Genomic DNA, 22,570 nt, shown 5'->3' with positions numbered 1-22,570 from the left:
GGTTGCGGCTTAAAATCCAACTTTAGCATTAAAGAGGGTTTTAAATTGTAATCCTTTAGACACTAAACTCAATATTCCGACTTGCTCCCAATTGAAAGTAATCACATATTAAATGTAATAACGTAACCCAATACCAAGACATGGAAAAGTTAAAAGTGGATGTTCACATTTTTATATATGCTTTACCCTGCCCTTTGGGCTGTTTAGGACCTACCCTAGGGGTGACTTGTACATATTAAAGTGGAAAGTTGAGGCATGGCAAAAATGTTTATTTTGCCAGATGAAATGGCAGGTTAAAAGCCCTACTTAGGTGGGAGGCACATCATTGCTACTGACCCACTAGTAGCATTTAACTTACAGGCCCTGGGTAAGTGTAGTTCCATTTTACAAGGGACCTACAAGTAAATTAAATGTGTCAATCAGATTTAAGCTAGTTGTACCATTTTAAATGGACTGGTTGACAGTGGTAAACTGAGCTGAGTTCTAAAAGCCAACAAAAACGAGTTCAGATAACAGGAGGGTGAAGGCAAAACATTTTGGTATGACCTTGCCAAAAGGGGAAGTCCAGCATACTGGCTTTGCCAATGTTTTTTTAGCTATTTTCTATAGCAGAGCAACTGCTGTGCAGCATGGTTGAAAGTTAAGAAAAGAAAGAAGCGCAATCAACCTGCCAGAGTTGCCCGCATCTGTTTTTTTTTTTCTTTTGCTTTCAACTATGCTGCGCCATAGCCTTGATGCTGTACTACATGGCTTGAAAATTGACCTACAGAAATAATAGAGCTATTTAAATTTGCCAGTTTATTTTGTCGTTTTCTACAGCAGTGTGATCACGTGGTCAATGCTGGCTGCACAGCAGCCACACTGCTGTTTAACATGCCTGGGAAAAAACATTGATAAAGAAAATAGATCCCGGAAAAGCCAAGACCTACTGGCTTTACCAATGTTTTTTATTTAAATTTAAATGCTGGCACAATGGAACTTGCTTGTACCTCCCCATTTCTCAGTCCTCTGTCGATTAACCTCCCCACACCCTGCAGTTGCAGGTTCTAAAAGGCCTGACGCTGACACTGCATCTTAAAAGGTGCACATGGGAAGGCAGCTGTGCCACAACTGTTTGGATAAATTAGGAATAGCAATCCCAGCAAACCGGCCTTCCAGGAGCCCCTCTCTACATGGGTGGCTCTGAAAAGAAATGTTCCTGAAGGCAGGCCATTGCGGCGCAGCATGGTTGAAAGTAAATATATTTTTTTTTAAAAGCGATATGACTCAGTCAACACTCACTGCTTTAAAAATTATTTTTAGTCAGGTTGCACAGCAGTTGCACTGCTGTACAACATTTCTAAGAAATCCTTTAAAAGAGCCAGTAGATCTCAAATAGGCAATACCTATTGGCCTTGCTAGTATATGTTAGATGTTCCAGTGGACTTGAGTGGGCAGTAACTACTACTCATTTCACCGTAAAGGCCTGAAATTGTTTTCTATTATGGCATTTAGATGGATAGATCGTTAACACTGTTACATATTGTTATATTTGCTATTTGAGGTGGAGAAGCACCTAGATAGATCAGAAATGGGTTTTTGGGTGGGGCCAGACTAGGAAATGTGTTATTTATAAGTATTTGAAACGAATATGAGTTTTTGTCTTTTGTGTTACCTTTTTAAATATGTTTGACTATTAGTGACTATCGGAGTCCTAATTCCTACATGTGCTGTGAGTTGGTCACTGAAATGTTTGATAGAGTCCTTATTAAAATACTGCGACCTCTCCAATACCTTACTGTTGTGATTTATTTTCAGGTTTGTCACTTCTCCTATCCAAGTAATTGGGCAATGTGTGTTTTTCTCAAAGTCTTCCTTTTTTACACCAGAGTACAGTAATGTTAAATGTTAGGTTATTTTGCCTTAAGTGATCCTTGACCCTTGAATGATAGTAACATTTCCTAGCTGTAACAGAAAGTTTCTATTCTAATAAGGACATGAAGGCCTGGATTATGCTTTACTTTCCTCACTTTAATTTTCTAGCAACCATAATAAAACATTAGTAAACTTTCCCATAAACACTAGCGGAAAAACAAAACCGAAAGCCTGTCATTGATAACACAGTGTTTATATACATAGATATGTATGTATGTGTGTATTTATTTATATATATATATATATATCAATCAAAAACGAAGTTGTCCTCATGTGAAAGCGCACTTCCAACAGGTTATATAAACGGGAAGAAAAAGCAAAGCCAGCAACTCACATTGAATTCTTTAAGCAGTTTCATTATTCCAGGCCTTAAGTTATAAAATAATCTCCAGACACGTGTTTCTGGGTCAATCCCTTCACCAGCAGAGAAAAATATAAAAGTGTTTCACCCTCGTAGGTGCAGCCAGTGCTGGAAGTGTTCGAGCCATTTCTTTCTTAGTGAAAAGACCGGCTTGGCTTCAGCTTGTCTAATTACAGGCACCTGATTAGTCTCCTTAAATACCAGTCTGCACCAGTGGGCCTCTCACGTGAGTAACAGTGCATGCTGGTTGTGGTAGTCCTGCAATTTTTTCACTCTGCCCCAAGTGGGTTGCTGGAGCCAAACAAAATAATGATTTTTATTTAATGAATAATAATCCAGATTTTTGCCCTGGCTGGCGGGCGCTGTGATCTGTTGTAAGTATTGTGGGCTTGTAGCCACGTCCACCTCACGCCCTTCACTTTCATTAATTCGATGGCTTGTCTTTCAGAAATTCTTTATCTTCATTGGTAAATGCTTTACGTTTGTCCCTCCTTGGGACGGTTTGGTTCCCGCCTTGCAGACTGCCCTTGTTAAATGGATAATTGCATGATTGCAGATATGTTTGACTGTGAGCGAACCTCTTTTTCTTTTTGTGTCTCTCCTTCGTGCGCATGGCGCTTTGAATCGGCTCGCTTATGTCAACTGTTTTACTTTTAATTTTCAGTTTGCCAAGAAAAAGTCCAGTTAGGAATTTACAACACTAATAGCTCTCACTCAAGCAAATGCGAGACCCATTGCATTGCAAATGCTTGTTCTTCCTGCAACACTAGCCAGGTTTAGTTCATAGATCCGTCCACACTGGTTGTGTCATTTACTATAGGAAAAAAGTGGGACAATTTAGTAGTCTTCCCATGAGGGGAAATACACATACATCACGTCGTTTCACATTTTGAAGGTTGCTCAATAAATGCCATCATTAAAACAACCAGAAATATAACTATGAAAATAACATTGAATTTACCTACTCTCACAACGTCTCCATTTAACCAGAATCCTTACTTGAGGTCTCTGAGCGGGGAGTTGATTCCTAATCCTTGGGTGGTAATAATCATCACCTCTGTGACCTTGACAGAATTTAAACTTTCTGTTAGGATAGCTAGGAAATATTACGTTTTATATCATGACCGACACTGCAGATATGCTTGTTCAAAGATTGCTAACCACTACAGTAGCCACATTGGAACATGTTTAAAATAACATATTTTGAAAGTTGAATCCAGTAACTAGTCTTCTGCATTTAAAATATCCTCCAATCTCGCCTCCAGGGCGCACAAGCCTTTAATGTCATGGCACCCCTCGATGAATGGGCACAAAGACTTTTTGTGTTGATGCCAGCCTCCTGCACAACCCACCTAGCAACTGTAGAAGAGAATGTCTTGTGTGGTTTGTATAGAGCATGAAGCAGTTGTCTTTCACCTGTAAGCTGATCTCTTCTGTCATACTCTTACATGCCTGGATACATTGTACCACACATACTTTGGGTGCATCTCTAATGAAGGGACTGACTCTATCCTAGAGTTAGGCTTCATCCTTCTAGATATATTAAAGGTGACCCCTTCTGAGTTAAATATCGTACCTGTTACATACAGTGCTCTGATATCCATTACTTTCCTGCAAGAGATAAGGCTCAGAAGCAAGGCTAGTTTAGCTGATAATTCGTTCCTAGACAGATATTTGTCTTTTTGGCCTTAAAAGGAAGATTTTAACTACTTTCTTTACGCCCCAGAGGGTGAAGTGTCTTGGTTCCGGTACTTTAGGCAGCGTCATGGCCAAAGGGTACTCCCCAACAGGTAATCACTCTACTGGGTTGTGTCCTTCCAATGCCACAGAAGATAGAAAGTTAAGATTGTGGATGATGTCTGTCCACATAGCATCCAGGTTGCTTTGTACACACCAACCCATCCGCCTGATCCACTCTGATTTTTTCCTCTTAACTGTCTCATTTACCTATGCCTTGGCTAGCAAAGTCTCAGCTTGTCTCAAAAGCCCCAGGACTTTCCTTTGTCCCTGGCAGTCTGCTACACCATGAAGCGAAGGGTGCCCACCTGTTCTCCTATTGTGAGTGTTCCAGTAGATCTTGAAGCAGACCCTACTTTAGGGTAAGACAGATTGGAGAATCCCAAGAAAGTTCCATCAGAACTGAGAACCAGACTTGAAACTTCCACAGATGGGTCACCACCCCCACATCTGCCACTTGCCTCCACACTTGGGTTGAGAGGCAAGTTATTGAGAATGGGAAGAATGCATATCTGACCTCCTTCAACCAGTCCTGCAGGAATGTATCCATTACCGCCTGAGGGTCTGTCCTCCAACTGAAGGATATGTCCAGCTGATGGCCCATGGGTGGTGCAAAGTGAGCTCATGTCTTGTACATGTCGGGAGTGCCAGTTCACCACCTGGCGGATCTCCCTGGAGAATAGTCTGCCATCACCCGAGATCTGGTTTTCCAGGCAGGGGTTTCAGAAACTTGGTAGCATTGCGAGATGGTGCTGGATTTCATCCTTCCCAAATGATTTACGTATTGTACTGCAGTCATGTGGTCCATCTTTAAAAGAACAGAACATTGGTCTTTTCCTTCATCCAGCATTGTGCAGTGAAGTAATGTGTCAGTAGTTCCAGGCAGTTGATATGTAGTTTCTGTTTGTGGACCATCATCCTTCTGGCCTCCCAGCCTGTTGCTCTGGCAACTGACTATAACAAGGCTAGGTTGAAAACAGAAAATCTTTCTCCCGTTCAAGGCTTCCATGTGTGAAAGCCACTACCACATCTCATCTTTGACTTCCTCTGACAGGGGAAACTGTTTGTGAGTAGATGAGATCCTTCTACAGGTGGCACACCTTCAGGTGCTGCAGGGCACTGTTGTAGAGGGGCTCCGTAAAGATGGCCTGTATGGATGACTAGAGTAAGCCCACCAGTCATGCAGTTTGTGGGAGGGATGTTCACTGTTAGGCCAGTGTCTTGCGCATCTCCTGGTGTATTTTTGCCATCTTTTGGGAGGGAAGGCTGAGGGTCACTCAGGAGGTGTCTATCAGGAAACTCAAGAATATAATTGTCAAGATTAAAAATAGGATACATTTTTTCTTGTTGATCACAAAACCAAATCTCTCCAGCGCATTCACCATCCTCTGTAATTGCTTGGACAAGTTCTTTGTGCACTGACCAATAAGGAAGATATTGTACACAATCAGGCGAACCCCACTGGTCCTTAGAAATTTGATTGCTGGTTTCAGCACCTTGGTGAAACATGACATGCTGTGGACAAAACGAATGGGGGTGTTGTGAACTTAAAGGTCTGAGCACCCTAAGTGACTTGCAGGAAGTGCCAGCTGAGAGGATACCCTGGGATTGTGAGGTACATATCCTTGGTATCCAAGCCAGACATCCAGTCATCGGGGTGCAAGAGATTCCTAAGAAAGCAGATTCCCTCCATTTTGAAATGACAGAAAATCAGCCACTTGTTGAACTCTTTGAGGTATATGACTGGGTGTTGGCCATGTCGCTCTTTTCCATGAGAAACCCCTGGAGTGAACTGTCATGAGGCTGTTGAATCCTTTTTTAGAAGTTCCTTTATCACCACCTCCTCTAAAGAATTCATCTGCTCTGAAAAGGCAAAGAGACTAGAAAAGAGCATTGATGTGGGGAGCTGTAGAACTGGATCTGGAACCCATGGATCGTTTGTAGGACTCATACATGCAAAGATATATCTTGTCTTTTGGGAAGGAATTTTACCAGTCTGCCCCCTATTTTTGATAGGGAAGAAGGATGAACTCTTACTGGGTATAGCGGGCTGGGTGTAGACTCTTGAATCTGCCTCTAGCTCCATGGTGTTGCGGGAAAGCTCTGGGAGGAATGAAACTTCCAAACCTGGTTGGTCTTGCTATTGTACCCTCTTTTGGAGCCTAGAACTCTGTAGGGAGCTGAGTGTTGGAAGTGGCCACTGGAGAGCCTCCTACCTCAACCAGCCCCAGTGAAAATCTTCAAGCTGAATATCTTGATCTGATCTCCCAGGAGCAGCCTATCCCCTTTTTGGGGTGTCTGATATACTTAGCTAGGGATGTTGCCATTCAGTGCTCAGTTTCAGTCATAAACACCACTTTGATATCCAGAGACGGATGAGGTTTTCTATCCGAAGGCGGTTGCAGATCTCCTTATCTAAGGGTTTTGTCAGCCTGCCTGCCAAGTAGGTGGCCTCTTTCTCCCTGTCCTCCGAGCAGTGCCTGTCTGAGACCTTGTTAGCTGTGTCATCCCCTGGATTAGCTGAGGTGGGAGTACCAAAGGCCACCAGAGCATGTCATGGCTTAAATCCATGCACAAATTGCCCTTGGAACCATCAGTTGCCCTGGGAATCATCGCGGTCTGGGGTCTTTGAAAGTTTTGGACTGTCATTGGGAGAGTCTGTGTTGCCCCTCACGGCCCAAGGACTAGTAAGATTATAGGGTTTGGTGCTGGAGTTTACGGGGCGTGCCAGAAAGGCACTCTTGAGCCCATTGAATGTGTCGGGTCCCACTCCTTGAGAGTGTTTGTTTTTATTTTGTCCCTGTCCGGTCAGGGTGTCTCTGTGGTTGCGGGACTAGGTTGGCCTTCCCTCTAAGAAAAGCGGTTCAGAGCACTTCTGTGTGAGTTTTAATTGCCTCTTCTGTAGGGTAGCCATGGCCTCTGACACAGCTTTGTGAATAAAAGCATCAGTTGCTTTATAGAAGTCATTGTTAATTGGAAGATATGACACATTTTCCTCCTTCATATAGAAGTGGTCCATTCCTTGCATTGTAGGGTTTGTTATTGCTGGGGGTTCCCAATGGATTGTATATGCCCAGTGGCTCTATTTAGGTGGGTCTCTAACCTGGGGATGCCTGTATGCCCTGTGATTTTGCTGAGCTCAGTAAGCCGGTGAGCTTTGCCTGAGCTGGTCCCGTAATTTTTATACATACCCGGGGTTGAGGGGTATTTAGACTCAAGGTGGTGGGGAAAGAATGTAACATTAATATGTGTCTCTGACGCTTCTGCCACCGTTGAGCATGCTGCTCCTTTCTCAGCAGGAAACCCTGCAGAGCTGATCCATGGTAACTGCAGCAGCAGAGGAGCACGTCCTCAGTTTGGCATGTGGTTTCAAGTGTGGGCACCTCTCTAGCAGCCCCCACCTAACCAACACACTGAGCATCAAGCGTTCCCACTGTAAACAAAAGGTTAGTTAGAGATTACACATGCATGCAATAAAAACCCCACCCCTGGTGCTCGCAGTTTTCACCTTCATTTCATTGGTCAAGTGTAAACTCCTACTGCTGATGCTGGGAACTTATTTTTAGGTTTTGCTTTCGCACTGCTTGCAAAATGTATTGTTAATAATAGATTTAAAAAAAACTTAAAAGGGGCTTAGAACCAGCCTCTTACTTAACTGAACTTACCATTATCTTAGTCCAGTGTCACTCTGGTTTACATGCTTCTGATTGACAGCACGTCATCCTGCTTCACTTCCAGTTGTCTTCTTCGTCTTCTTAACTGTTCTTGCTGTTGGGTTTCCTTGGGACCAAGTACTCCTTCCAGTGTCCAATTTATCGTTGAACACTGGCCAGTGTCCTTCCTCTGGATGCTTCCAAACTGCAGTAAAAAAATTGGTTTTCCTGATCGTAATGGTACATTTTCCCATTTTTGATGCTCTTTTTATCTTGAGTGGAAAAACCAATGAGGAAGTCCAGACTCCCTAATTTCTGTCATTGGTGTGTTCCTTGAAGTAATGGCAGAAGGGAAATACTATAAAAATAATGGCGAATGGTCAAATTCCTCAGCCCGGACAGTACTTAACCCCGCATCCTTCAGAGCGAGGCTCTTTTGCATTGAAAGAGAATGCTTCGGACCATGAACATGTGCTTTAATGCGCAGGTGTCCTTTATAAAAGGTAAAAAAGAGATGGATTGAAAGGAATGTCTTTTTGTCCTCTCTTTTTCATTCTACATACGATGCGCCCTTGCCTAGAAGAGGGGCCAGTTGAGAAATTATGCACCATTGTTACTGAGAAGAGGGATAAACACACTTGCATACGGGAGGGTCTGTTTTAATCAATGGTTTAAAGTGTGCAATAATATCTTCAATTCAGATCCCCGTTTGGAAATGTCTTCATAAATCTGTTTTCCTTCTCTTTTTATTCCCTCACCCATGATTTCCTTTCCTTATCAGATACAAAAAATTCCGCTTTCACTCCAGTTCTTTATAGCTTTTTTTTTTTTTTTTAATTAGTTACATCTTGCTTGAGTTGCTTGGTAGCAAGTCTGGACCAATTTAATTACTGTCACTTGTGAGAAACCTAATTTGTTTGCCATCAGTCATTTTCTATAGTCTCACCCACCAGTTGCATGCTAACATTACACATTTGAAAGACACATGGTGACCTCCACCAAAAGAAATGCATTCCAGTCCTGTGGGATGTCTGCTGTACCAAGTAATGCATTCCCATGCTGCGTAAGAAATCAGTGCATCACACAGCTGTGGGGTATGTGCTGTCTTAATAATCCTCCCCCAAATCAAGGTTTCGCAATCACAAACTTGCAACATTTCCACAGAATTTTTTTTTTTTTTATCTTTAGACACTCATAATGCTTCAACTGGATTACAAATTCAAAATAAAATAAAATGCTAAAATAATGTTTGTTTTAACTTTGATAAACCATTAGCGGTATATCAAATTTAAAACAAACATAATTTTGACATTTTTCTAATATTTTACAATCCAGTTAGAAAGAAAAAAACAAAGCTGAAACCTAGTGGCTTTGCCAATGCTTGTTTCTTTTTGCTGGTTTCTGTCACACCTGAGCTTTAGCACTTGATGAGACTGTATAGCCTGCTCATTCCTCTCTCGCTCCTTCCTGCCCTTGTCTCTGTAGTCATGCCTCCATATCACTCTAAATTCCTCCTTCCACTCACCTCCTACTGTTGTATCATGAAGAAATGCTGGTACTCAGTATTTCACTCTCCTACCTCCCCTGCTCTCTCTCTCTGTTACTGGCCTGCTACCAGCTGCTATTGGCTTTCCTACTGCTTGTAGAATTGTGGCACAAGCATTGGCAAAAATTATATAGGTGGTGGCAATTTGGGAATGTTGTTTTGTATGGTTGCAAAATAGCCATGACCTTGCATCTAGACACAACATGACGGCCATATTAGAACTATGTAACAGTATGATTGTTTACACATATTGTTATACAGTTCCAACATGGCCATACAGAGCTCCTCATGTAGTGCTCACTGCCAGCACCACATGCAGTTGTGTGCTGGAGATCAACATCAGGGGATAAAGCTTTACCAGACTGTCTGTTTTTATCCCTCCTGCTGGTGCTTGGGCTTTCTGTTAATGCTGACTGTTCTTTTATTTATCTGGGGCCATGTTCTTGACATATGGGATGCTCTTGCTTCCTTGTCTCTTTGTTGGCTTGTTTCTGGGCCAGAACTACAATTCATCAGAGGGACTGGTCACTGATGTGCCTTGGATGTGATTTAGTTTGATTTCTTGCAGTGGCCACTTTTCTCATCATACTGGCTCCTTACTTTCACAGGTTCAGGCTTCTTGAAGAAATAGCAGGGCATGTTCCAGCCTCTAGGAGATCAGTGATTGAATCACAGTCCTAGAAAGCACATAAGCTCGGCTGTTTGTTGGTCACTGTTTGAAGTCTAGATTATTATCCTTGTACCAGTGGTATGCCATTAACAGCTATAGCTATATCCAAAGCACTGGCAGGAAGTCAGTCATGTTGAGTCTGCAGCCTGCTTGTGCAATGCCTAACTTTGTATGCTTGCTTCTTGGCTTTGCATGGATGTGTATTGTGCATACCAGGCCTATCATCTGGGGATCAAGAAGAGTGACTTCTCTGCCCACTTAGAGACTGAGAGATTATATATTGTGAGTCCCTTTTTTGCACCTCGACATATGTCCAAGCTCATACACCATGGATAGGGATGAGAATTTGGCTGAAGGCCAGTAATAAGATAGAGAACACATTTTACAGAGGAAATGTGGACTTCTCTCAGGGTGCTGGTAAGTAGACCTGTATCTGGATGACCAAATCAGAAATAAGTTTCACAATAGCATGTTGGTAAGGAGATACACTCCTGATGTATGGGAGTGGTCCTTCCTTTGATATATCTCCAGAACAAATGAGCAGAGTGTGATGCTGTGGAGGATTGAAAAAAAACCGCCAGCCAAACCGCCAGTTGGATAGAATATACAAGGCAACTGGAGAAACCTGTAGAATCCAGAACACTCAAAATGAGACAGTGATGTAGGTGAACGCAGAACAATCACACTCAATTTAAAGGAAAAGTTTGCACTTTTGAGAAAATAAGTAGTCTGGATAGGGAAATAATGTAATATTGAACTGATTAGAGACCCTCCTGAATTTAATTGGGAAACACAAGGTAGAGTAATGTGCATTCTACCATTCCCTGCAGTGTTCCACATAAACCATTTTGATTTCTTGAGCCATTTTGTGGTGGTGCAGTTGTTAGTTTCATAAATGGTTTTCCGACTAAGCAGCTACCACCGCCGAAACAGGAGTGACAATTGGCCAGCAATTCATCTCCAATTTTGGCTTTTAATGAACTGTTTGGTGTGTCTGATTTAACTTCTCTTTTTCCATTTTGTATGTGTCTGAACAAAAGTATTTTTTGCCCAGTGAAGTTACATGGGAGCTAGAATGTGTCTGCCATATGTGATCATATCTGAAAATAAATGAAGATACCTTCACAAGTGAGTGTAGTCATCAAATAAAGTCAAGGTATTAGTGAGTTACTTAGTAACAGGGCCTACTCTACTACCTACAGTCAGACAGAGAGTGACAGCAGTACATGGGGACTGAAAGGTCAGCCTGAGAAGAGAAGACGGCAAAGGTAAGCAAGATGTTGATTATAATGATTTCACTTCTGGTGTGTTGCCACGGTGTTTGGTGTTGGCTGTCACTCTGCTTTTAAATATCTACAATATCTTTTCTTTGTATTTCGGGAAGTAGGTTACTACTTAAGTTCTGGTGAAAGCACTCTGTGGGACACTACAATACTTTACATTAGTCTTTGTAACTCCTGACACCAAATGTGCTTTGCAAAGAAGGGCTCCACCACAGCTGATCCTTAAGAGAGAGTATTATATTGAATCTGCTGGACTTCACCTAATAGTAACTTGATCGAAGTGTCCAATCTCAGTGTTTGCTTGTTGTAGAGGTGTTCATCGTAAGTCTAAGAGGACTACGTCAAAGACATATTTGTGGGAACATAACTGACTGTGTAATGGATTTCAGTTTATATTCAGTGTGATGTGTCTACAGCTGCTTAATGTGTATACTGCAAATGTCTAATATGGCTTCCGGTCTTTGGAACCTAATTTGAACACCTCTTCCTTATTGGGTTATAGATGATTTCGGAAATTTATTTTCACCTGTGATTGAAGATATCTATAAACTCATATGATAGCTTCTTGCAAGCTTCGATCATATGGGTAAGGGTATCTTTAAAAGTGGTTTAGCTATCTAAGGAAGTCAAAGGATAAGTGAGTGTACCTATTAATAGGGTTTACTCTACTACCTACAGTCAGTCAGAGTGTGACAGCAGTGCAAGTGAGCTGAAGTGTCTCCCTAAAAAGAGAAGACTGCAAAGGTAAGGGAAGATGTTGATTATATTGATTTAACTATTGGTTTGCTATCACAGTATTGGGTTTTGTTTTGCTCTCAGTTTTTAGGTATCTATTTTATCTTTCTCTTTTTTAGGTATGTCTTTTATATATAATTTTAGAAGCAAGTTACCCATCACCTATAGGAGATGACTCATTGTCATTTATTTGCATTGTGCATCCTCCAGGACTTTGTCTAATAATACATTTTCCGAAATCACTGATCTCATTGGTAGGTTGTTCAGCGATGTAGATCCATCTTGGCTGGAATGATTTCCTATATTTAGGATGACCACGGACTTTGTAATGAGTTTCCATTTAGGTTAATTGTATGTACAACACCATTTCCTGGATAACCCAATTATCCAACATAGACTCCGCCATCCTGGACCTATGTTGAACAACACTGATCTATCGGATGGTGGGTGTTTTTAGCAGTTGGTTTCATTTATGAGTGAGGATGTCTGTTCGGTTATAAGAAAGCTTATTGTATGTGATTATATCTTTCTTACGATGGGCAAAGACACTTTCAAAGGTGAGTCTTGTTACCTAAGAAAGCCAAGGAATTGGTGAGTATGCTTGTAGGGTTTACTCTGCTGCTTACAGTCACAGAGAGTAGTAGTGGCGCAAAGAAGCTGAAATGTCAGCCTTTAAAGAGAAAACACCAAAGGTAAGGTGCAATGTTGATTACATTGATTTCACTTCTGATTTGGTATTACGTTTTGAGATGTCGTACTCACTCAGCTCATAGGTTTCCACAGTGTCCTTTCTGTGTCTTTTGGGAAGTGAGTACCCTTCATTCGGTGGGCTGAATATTTTGGCTGATGTAGCATACCAACATTTTAATTTTGTACATTGTTGAGTAACAGAATTTGAGCTTTTCAGAATCTATCTACTGTCTCTATGGCAGTCTTTTTTCATTGCTACAGTAGTTAGTTGGTAACTCCAGTCCCTTATTCTGTTTTTAAAGCTGTTTTAGTGCAAATAATAATTCCACTCAACAACCTAAGATTGATTTTGATTTTGGGGTAGACTATTTGTACTTGGATAAATGTTATGCTTGTTTTGCAGAGTACCATTTTTGTCACAAGCCCTTTTAATAATTTAGATGAAAACAGGGTTGCTCAAGCCTTTCATTAACGTACCCCTATTTATTTCAGTAATCCCTGTTCAGTGGTCATGTGACCCCCATTACCGCCTCCTTTCAGGGTCCTCATATGTTGGATTCACGATTTCTGTATTTGGTCCTGCTGATTGCTCTGGTTTTAGTCGCACAGTAGTTTAAGAAACTTTTAATTATAGTGATATGCTCTAAAAAGCTACAAAAATCCAATCCGTAGAATCAGAGTTTTTAATTTTTAAAGTTTATGGTTGAAAATAGCACCACAATGTGTTAAGTCCCAATCACAGTCACCTGGTTGCACCTGACCGGGACAAAGTCAAAAGCTAAGGTAGACCATGATGTAACATGGGTCATATACAAGGATCTTGTCCATCTTGGTGAAAAGATTTACCTTCGGGCTTAGTCTTTGGAATGGAAATCATTAATCCTCAGCAGGGCAAGGCAGTAGACTGTTGTGGAAGAGGACTCAGTGTGTCTGATCCCCATTGGACGAGGTCTCTGTCAAGCTGTTGACTTTTGATGAGAAAGCTCTGACCGTGAAATATTTGAATTTCTTGACCAGAGAAGGTCCCTCGTTGTCCAGATACTGTTTTTATGTCCTTGCGTCGTGAACATTTCTAACTCTGGTCTTAGTCACTTTTAAGGAGCTCGGATTCTTCCAGTGGGGCAAGACTACAACCTGAGCTGATGAGGGGTTCACGAGGCAGGACACTTCTGTGAGGTCCCACTGGATTGGATTTGCTACTGTGGAGAACAGTGTAGCGGGAGCAACCTGGATCTTTGGCCGAGCAGCGATACACCTTTGCTGGATCTGCTAGATGGTTGGTCTTAGGCTGTTATTGGTTCGCAGAGCAAAAAGTGTGCAGAAAGTTTTTAAGTCCTGGTTTCAGAAAACTTCAGGAAGAGTACGCGTTGACACCAACTGAGGGCTGCAAGGGTTGGATTTGTAATGAATGAGTACAATGCACCACAATAAGGAATAAGTAGCATTTGAGCACTAGCCCATAAAACCCACTGTGCATTCCCATGAGGATGGGGTTTTCTAGGTAACTAACAGGCCCATTATACGTTAAGGAACACAGTGGTAATGTGTTCGATTAATGTGTTCCACACTCAAGAATCACTAGAAACGGGATATACATTTTTACATTTATATTGTGTAGGAAAGGTGCCTCTTTCTAGCCTTGTTACCCCCACTTTTGGCCTGTTTATCAGTATATGTCAGGGTGTTTTCACTGTCTCACTGGGATCCTGCTAGCCAGGGTCCAGTGCTCAGAGTGAAAATCCTATGTTGTCAGTGTGTTTGTTATGTGCCACTGGGATCCTGCTAGCCAGGACCCCAGTGCTCATAAGTTTGTGGCCTATAAGTGTTCCCTGTGTGGTGGCTAACTGTCTCCCTGAGGCTCTGCTAACCAGAACCTCAGTGGTTATGCTCTCTCTGCTTTCCAAATTTGTCACTAAAAGGCTAGTGACTAAATTTACCAATTCACATTGGCATACTGGTACACCCATATAGCCTGAGTGAAATAACGTCCACGTTATTTCACAGCCATTTACCACTGCACTGACGTAACTTATAAGTCACCTATATGTCTAACCTTCACCTGGTGAAGGTTGGGTGCCAAGTTACTTAGTGTGTGGGCACCCTGGCACTAGCCAAGGTGCCCCCACATCGTTCAGGGCAAATTCCCTGGACTTTGTGAGTGCAGGGACACCATTACACACGTGCACTACACATAGGTCACTACCTATGTGTAGCGTCACAATGGTAACTCCGAACATGGCCATGTAACATGTGTAAGATCATGGAATTGTAACCCCAATACTATTCTGGTATTGGGGGGACAATTCCGTGATCCCCCGGGTCTCTAGCACAGTACCCGGGTACTGCCAAACTGCCTTTCCGGGGTCTCCACTGCAGCTGCTGCCATCCCCTCAGACAGGTTTCTGCCCTCCTGGGGACCAGGCAGCCCTGCCCCAGGAAGGCAGAACAAAGGATTTCCTCTGAGAGAGGGTGTTACACCCTCTCCCTTTGGAAATAGGTGTGAAGGCTGGGGAGGAGTAGCCTCCCCCAGCCTCTGGAAATGCTTTGATGGGCACAGATGGTGCCCATCTCTGCATAAGCCAGTCTACACCGGTTCAGGGATCCCCCAGCCCTGCTCTGGCGCGAAACTGGACAAAGGAAAGGGGAGTGACCACTCCCCTGACCTGCACCTCCCAGGGGAGGTGCCCAGAGCTCCTCCAGTGTGTCCCAGACCTCTGCCATCTTGTAAACAGAGTTGTTGGGGGCACACTGGGCTGCTCTGAGTGGCCAGTGACAGCAGGTGACATCAGAGGCTCCTTCTGATAGGCTCTTACCTCTCTTGGAAGCCAATCCTCCTTCCTTGGTAGCCAAACCTCTTTTTCTGGCTATTTAGGGTCTCTGCTTTGCGGAATTCTTCATATAACGAATGCAAGAGATCACCAGAGTTCCTCTGCATCTCCCTCTTCACCTTCTACCAAAGGATCGACCGCTGACTGCTCAGGACGCCTGCAAAACCGCAACAAAGTAGCAAGACGACTACTAGCAACATTGTAGCGCCTCATCCTGCCGGCTTTCTCGACTGTTTCCAGGTGGTGCATGCTCTGGGGGGTAGCCTGCCTTCACCCTGCACCAGAAGCTCAGAAGAAATCTCCTGTGGGTCGATGCAATCTTCCCCCTGCTAACGCAGGCACCAGAAGACTGCAACACTGGTCCTCTGGGTCCCCTCTCATCCTGACGAGCGTTGTCCCTGGAACTCAGCAACTCTGTCCAAGCGACTCCCACAGTCCAGTGACTCTTCAGTCCAAGTTTGGTGGAGGTAAATCCTTGCCTCCCCACGCTAGACTGCATTCCTGGGTACCGCGTGATTTGCAGCTGCTCCGGCTCCTGTGCACTCTTCCAGGATTTCCTTTGTGCACAGCCAAGCCTGAGTCCCCGTCACTCCTTCCTGCAGTGCACAACCTTCTGAGTTGTCCTCTGGCGTCGTGGTACTCCCTTTTGTGACTTCGTGTGGACTCCGGTTCACTTTCCTTCCAAGTGCCTGTTCAGGTACTTTTACGGGTACTGCCTGCTTATGTGAGGGCTCCCTGTGTTGCTGGGCGCCCCCTCTGTCTCCTCCTCCAATGGCGACATCCTGGTCCCTCCTGGGCCAAAGCAGCATCCAAAAACCTCTACTGCGACCCTTGCAGCTAGCAAGGCTTGTTTGCGGTCTTTTCTGCATGGGAACACATCTGCAAGCTTCATCGCGCCGTGGGACATCCGTCTTCCAAAGGAGAAGTCCCTAGCTCTCTTCTTTCTTGCAGAACTCCAAGCGTCTTCCATCCGGTGGCAGCTTCCTGGCACCCTCAGCTGGCATTTCCTGGGCTCCTGCCCACTCTCGACACTGTTGCGACTATTGGACTTGGTCCCCTGGTCTTACAGGTACTCAGGTCCGAAAAATCCACTGTTGTTGCATTGCTGGTGTTTGTTCTTCCTGCAGAATCCCCCTATCCCGACTTCTGTGCTCTCTGAGGGTAGTAGGTGCACTTTACACCTACTTTTCAGGGTCTTGGGGTGGGCTATTTCTCTAACCCTCACTGTTTTCTTACAGTCCCAGCGACCCTCTACAAGCTCACATACGTTTGGGGTCCATTCGTGGTTCGCATTCCACTTTTGGAGTATATGGTTTGTGTTGCCCCTATACCTATGTGCTCCTATTGCAATCTGTTGTAATTCTACACTGTTTGCATTACTTTTCGTGCTATTACTTACCTAATTTTGGTTTGTGTACATATATATTGGGTATATAACGTATCCTCATACTGAGGGTACTCACTGAGATACTTTTGGCATATTGTCATAAAAATAAAGTACCTTTATTTTTAGTAGCTCTGTGTATTGTGTTTTCTTATGATATTGTGCATATGACACTAGTGGTATAGTAGGAGCTTTACATGTCTCCTAGTTCAGCCTAAGCTGCTTTGCCATAGCTACCTTCTATCAGTCTAAGCTGCTCGAAACACCTCTTCTACACTTATAAGGGATAACTGGACCTGGCACAAGGTGTAAGTACCTCTGGTACCCACTACAAGCCAGGCCAGCCTCCTACATTGGTTGTGCAGCGGTGGGATAAGTACTTGTAACTACTTACCACTTTATCATTGTGTACTTTTCATAAGAGAATCATATACAAAACAGTTCAGTGTATGTACACTTAACCAAAAAGTTTTGCTTTTCTTCTCTCAAACTTTTTACAAAGTTCTGAAAAGTTTTCTAAAACTTCTAAAAGTTAGAAAAAGTTTTTTTCTCTGTTCCTTAAAAAGTTGTGAAACTTTTTCTTCCTTCTCACTATCTCTAAACCTCCTGTTATCATGTCTGTGGTAGATTCTACTCTTAAAATGGTCAATACTACTTATGACAATTTAAATTACAAGAGCCTAAGGAGTCTCTGCTTATGTAGAGGTTTAGTGATAGGAAAGAACCCTACAAAAGAGTTTCTGTTTAACATGCTTATTGTAAATGATGAGTCCCAAGCAGGCACATAAGATGAGAGGTTAATAGAAGGTTCCCATTCTGACTCAGGGGAGCACCTTGAGGAAGGTGGGGAGGGTTCTGAACAGGATCTGCCCCCTAGCAGAACACCTAGTAACGTTGGTAGTAATAGAGGTTCCCATCACAGTAGGGAAGTCTTTATTCCTAGAGGCCGAGTTGCTAGGGTCCAGTCAGTTAGGGACAGATCCCCCTCTGTTGTTTCCAATTTGTCATCTGTGTCTAAGCATTCCCAACCCACCCACGCTGAGGATAACTTATTAGAAAGGGAACTCAACAAGTTGAGGGTTGAAGAGACCAGACTGAAGCTTAAACAGCAACAGCTGGCCTTAGATATCGAATCCCTAGACCTGGAGAAGGAAAGAGAGATTGGGGTTAGGACCCCATGGTGGCAGCAGCAGTATTCCTGATAGTAATCCTGTTACAGAGCATGATTCCAGGAATCTGCACAAGATAGTCCCCCCTTACAAGGAGGGGGATGACATCAACAAGTGGTTTGCTGCACTTGAGAGGGCCTGTATGGTACAGGGGGTCCCTCAAAGGCAGTGGGATGCTATATTGTGGCTGTCTTTCACTAGAAAGGGTAGGGATAGGCTCCTTACTGTTAGAAAAAGTGATGCTAACAATTTTTCAGTTTTGAAGGATGCACTCTTGGATGGATTTGGCTTAACCACTGAACAATACAGGATTAAGTTCAGAGACACCAGAAAAGAGTCCTCACAAGACTGGACAGACTTTGTAGACTGTTCAGTGAAGGCCTTGGAGGGGTGGTTACATGTCAGTAGAGTATCTGACTATGAAAGCCTGTATAACCTTATTCTGAGAGAGCATATTCTGAATAACTGTGTGTCTGATTTGTTACACCAATATCTAGTGGACTCAGATCTGACCTCTCCCCAAGAACTGGGAAAGAAGGCGGACAAATGGGTCAGAACAAGAGTGGACAGAAAAGTTCATACAGGGGGTGACCAGGATGGCAAGAAGAAAGATGGTGAGAAATTTCAGGATAAGCATGGGGATAAGGGCAAAACCAAAGATCCTTCTTCACATCCTAAACACTCTTCAGGGGGTGGGGATAAATCAAATTCTTCCTCTTCTTCACAACATACACACATTAAAAAGCCTTGGTGCTGTGTGTGTAAAAATAAAGGCCATTGGCAAGGGGATAAGTCCTGTCCAGGTAAACCCCCTGAGCCAACCACCACTAATATATCAAACTCTAGTGCCCCTAGTAGTACTGGTAATAGTGGTGGGACTGCTGGCAACAGTAAAAGTAAGGGTGTAGTTGGGTTCACTTATGGGTCCATCATAGAAACTGGGGTAGTCAGTCCCAAGACAGTTTCTGTCACACCTAGTGGCATTGGCCTTGCCACACTGGCTGCTTGTCCCCTTACAATGGATAAGTCATAGTTTTAAATAGGTATTTTTAAATTCTTGAATCTAGTGCACAAAATGTTGCATGGTAACTTGACAGATAATTACAATTCTAGACAGTATGCTAGTTCTAATAAAATCAATAAATAATATGCCTATTTTACAAGTTTCAGAGTTAATGCCCATACCTTGGGCAATAAGGTTTGTTTTCTGTTTGAAATAGCCTGTCAGCTATTTTTAGCAAAAGGGGAAGGAGATTGTGCCTGTTTGAGAACGCACTCCTGGGATCAGTCAGTGAAGGTTAAATGCTTTGGAGATCCTCCTAGTAGTCTTGCCTGAACCATCTTCGGGGAGGATGGTGTCTTGTGCTTTGTCTTTCGTGATCTTCCCCTTAGGGATGTTTCTCTCTTATCAGTGGTCAATTCCTGGGGTTAATCTGTTTCTGTTTAATTCTTATCTAGTCTGCATTTTTGCCTCGTCAAGAAGATTCTTCACAATTTGGATGTGAAGCAGATTTTGAACGTATTCCATAGATTGAACTGCAAAAGTAGTCTGTACCCTCAGTTTATCATATGCGAGAGAAACAGGAGGTTTTAACTCTACTACTCTTGTCTATTATGCTATGCAGATTTGTAGAGCACACTAACGCCTGAGAGGGTGGGTATTCTCATGCTGAGCAGATATGAACCTAGTGCAAATTCTGGCATAGTGAGACTACTTGAAATGCTAGGTTTTTGAGCTTCTTGCGTGAGGAATTTAAGAAGTGAGGAGGAGGCTCATGTGTGTAGTATTGAATCGTTTCACGCTTTATGAACAATGTAGACTCGACCGCCATATCTGCTTTTCCAGATATGTGGGACATGTGCACATAGGAGCCTGGACCAGTGGAAGTGTCTGAAAGGTTTCTGAAAGCAGATGCAATTGTTGAGGTATTCTGGGCCAATGTTATGTAGTGCCTTGTGGGTGAAGAGTTTGTGCTTGTTTGTGTATGGACGGCCAGTGGAGCTCCTTTAGTTGTGGTGTGATGTAAGTGCGGCGTGGGGGGTTGATAGTGATTTTAACTTCCGAGTACTGAATAGTCTGCAGCCTTCTAGTGAGTTTTTTTGTTGGTCCTGGCATAGAGAGTGTTCCTGAAGTCCACTTTACTCGTGACCAAGACGTTTGTGGCGGTTTTCTGGGTGCTGATTGGGAGCAATTTGAAAATCTTACTTGCCATCTTCGGGGTTTAGAAGCATGAGGTGGTTACGACGTTGACTTGGGTGGTCATGTCGTTTGGTTGAGTTTGCTGTTGATGGCTATCCTAGGGTTCTTGACTTGGATGCTAGAGGTGGGTGTCGGCCCTAACTTTGTTGGCCACCAAGTGGACTGTCATATTGAAGTGCTCTTCCTGAAGATCACAATTTCAGTCTTGTCAGTGTTCAGCTTTAGACAGTTGGTCTTCATCCAGTGGTCAATTTCAGTCATTGAGCGTGATCTTGCTATGGGACATCTTATGCGTGTGTGTGTGGGAAATAATGAGCTTCTTGTTGTCTGTGTACATAAAGACATTGATGTCAAGAAAGTGGATGATGCTGGCTAGTGAGATCATGTATGTGTTGAAGAGGATGTGACTTAGTGGGAATCCTTGCGGAACTCTGCGGTTTAAGTCAAAGGCATTTGCAATGTACGGTGCCAGGCTGACTGAATTTTTCCAGTCAGGAAGGAGCACGTCTATTGGAGTTTAATTATTTGATTCATATGATGTGTAGGCGTTGGATGGAGGATGGAGTGGAAAACCGTGTTAAAGGCTGCAGAAAGAGCCAGGAGGTTAAGGTTCACTGTTTCTTCTATGTTCTGAATTATGCCGCTGTCATCCATGGCGGCGAGGAGGGCAGATTCCATGCTTGGGTCTGGAACCAGGCTGAGTGGTGTCAAAGAGTTGGTGGTTGTTTAGGTATTCAGTGCCGCAACTGTTGATAATATTCTCTAAGACCTTGACTGGGAATGGTAGTAGGGAGATCGGACAGTAGTTTGTGAGCATTGAAGGGTCCATGGCGTTTTCTTCAGCAGTGGGAGGATAGTTCAATCAATCAATCATTTGTAAAGCGCACTACTCACCCGTTAGGGTCTCAAGGCGCTCAAGGGGAGGGGAAGGGACTGCTCCTGTTTGAAAAGCCAGGTCTTAAGACGTTTCCTGAAGGTCAGGAGGTCCTGGGTCTGTCGTAGGTGTACTGGGAGGGAGTTCCACGTCTTGGCGGCGAGGTGGGAAAAGGATCTGCCACTGGCTGTGGTCTGACTGATGCGAGGGACAGTGGCGAGAGCGAGGTTCGCAGATCGTAGCTGGCAGGTGGGAGTGTGGAAGGTAAGTTGCTCTTTGAGGTAGGCAGGGCCTACGTTGTGGAGAGCTTTGTGAGCGTGGACCAGGAGCTTGTAAGTGATCCTCTTGTTGACCGGAAGCCAGTGTAGGTCTCTGAGGTGACCTGTGATGTGGTCGCGGCAAGGGATGTTGAGGATGAGGCGTTCTGTATTAGTTGCAGTCTCTTCTGGAGCTTGGCAGTTGATCCTGCGTAGAGCATGTTGCCGCAGTCCAGTCTGCTGCTGACAAGGGCGTGGGTGACCGTCTTTCTAGTTTCTGTGGGGATCCATCTGAAGATCTTACAGAGCATGCGAAGGGTGTTGAAACAGGCGGATGAGACGGCGTTGACTTGCTGGGTCATGGTGAGAGATGAGTCAAGGATGAACCCTAGGTTGCGTGCGTGTGTGATGGTGCGGTTCCTAGGGTGGCTGGCCACCAGGAGTCGTCCCATGTAGAGCAGTTGGAGCCGAGGATGAGGATCTCAGTCTTGTCGGAGTTCAGTTTGAGACGGCTCACCTTTATCTAGTTGGCGAAGGCATGCAGTCCGTCGTGGAGGCTAGTCTTAGCGGTGGCAGGGTCCTTGGTGAGGGAGAGTACCAGCTGGGTGTCGTCTGCGTAGGAGATGATGTTGAGGCTGTGGGATCTGACGATGTTGGCGAGCAGAGCCGTGTAGATGTTGAAGAGAGTTGGTGTAGGAAGTTGGCTCTGTATGCACTATTTCAAAGTAAGGAATAGTATGCACAGAGTCCAAGGGTTCCCTTTAGAGGTAAGATAGTGGCAAAAAGAGATAATACTAATAATTTATTTTGTGGTAGTGTGGTCGAGCAGTAGGCTTATCAAAGGAGTAGTGTTAAGCATTTGTTGTACACACACAGGCAATAAATGAGGAACACACACACAGAGACAATTCCAGGCCAATAGGTTTTTGTATAGAAAAATATATTTTCTTAGTTTATTTTAAGAACCACAGGTTCAAGATTTACATGTAATACTTCAAATGAAAGGTATTGCAGGTAGGTACTTTAGGAACTTTGAATTAGCAAAATAGCATATACAGTTTTCACATAAATCACATATAGCTATTTTAAAACTAGACACAGTGCAATTTTCACAGTTCCTAGGGGGAGTATGAGTTTGTTAGTTTTTGCAGGTAAGTAAACCACCTATGGGGTTCCAGTTTGGGTCCCAGGTAGCCCACCGTTGGGGGTTCAGAGCAACCCCAAAGTTACCACACCAGCAGCTCAGGGCCGGTCAGGTGCAGAGGTCAA

The 22,570-nt window shown here is 43.7% G+C and overlaps 1 protein-coding gene across 4 annotated transcripts in view; it reads left to right on the top strand.

The window, feature by feature from the left end:
• ZC3H6 (zinc finger CCCH-type containing 6) overlaps positions 1 to 22,570 on the top strand; it is a 275,434-nt gene that overhangs the window by 14,064 nt on the left and 238,800 nt on the right. The window contains exons 2-3 of one of the 4 annotated variants that reach the window (XM_069234677.1): positions 11,084 to 11,149; positions 11,843 to 11,908. The exons of 1 other annotated variant lie outside the window; for it this stretch is intronic. In XM_069234677.1, coding sequence (XP_069090778.1) covers positions 11,084 to 11,149; positions 11,843 to 11,908 — 132 coding nt within the window. The remainder of the gene's footprint in view (positions 1 to 11,083; positions 11,150 to 11,842; positions 11,909 to 22,570) is intronic. 2 more of the 4 variants (XM_069234679.1, XM_069234678.1) reach the window with 2 other exon arrangements.

Source organism: Pleurodeles waltl, chromosome 5 (assembly GCF_031143425.1).
Source record: "Pleurodeles waltl isolate 20211129_DDA chromosome 5, aPleWal1.hap1.20221129, whole genome shotgun sequence".
Taxonomy (NCBI): Eukaryota; Metazoa; Chordata; class Amphibia; order Caudata; family Salamandridae; genus Pleurodeles; species Pleurodeles waltl.
This window is presented reverse-complemented; position numbering and strand designations above follow the sequence as displayed.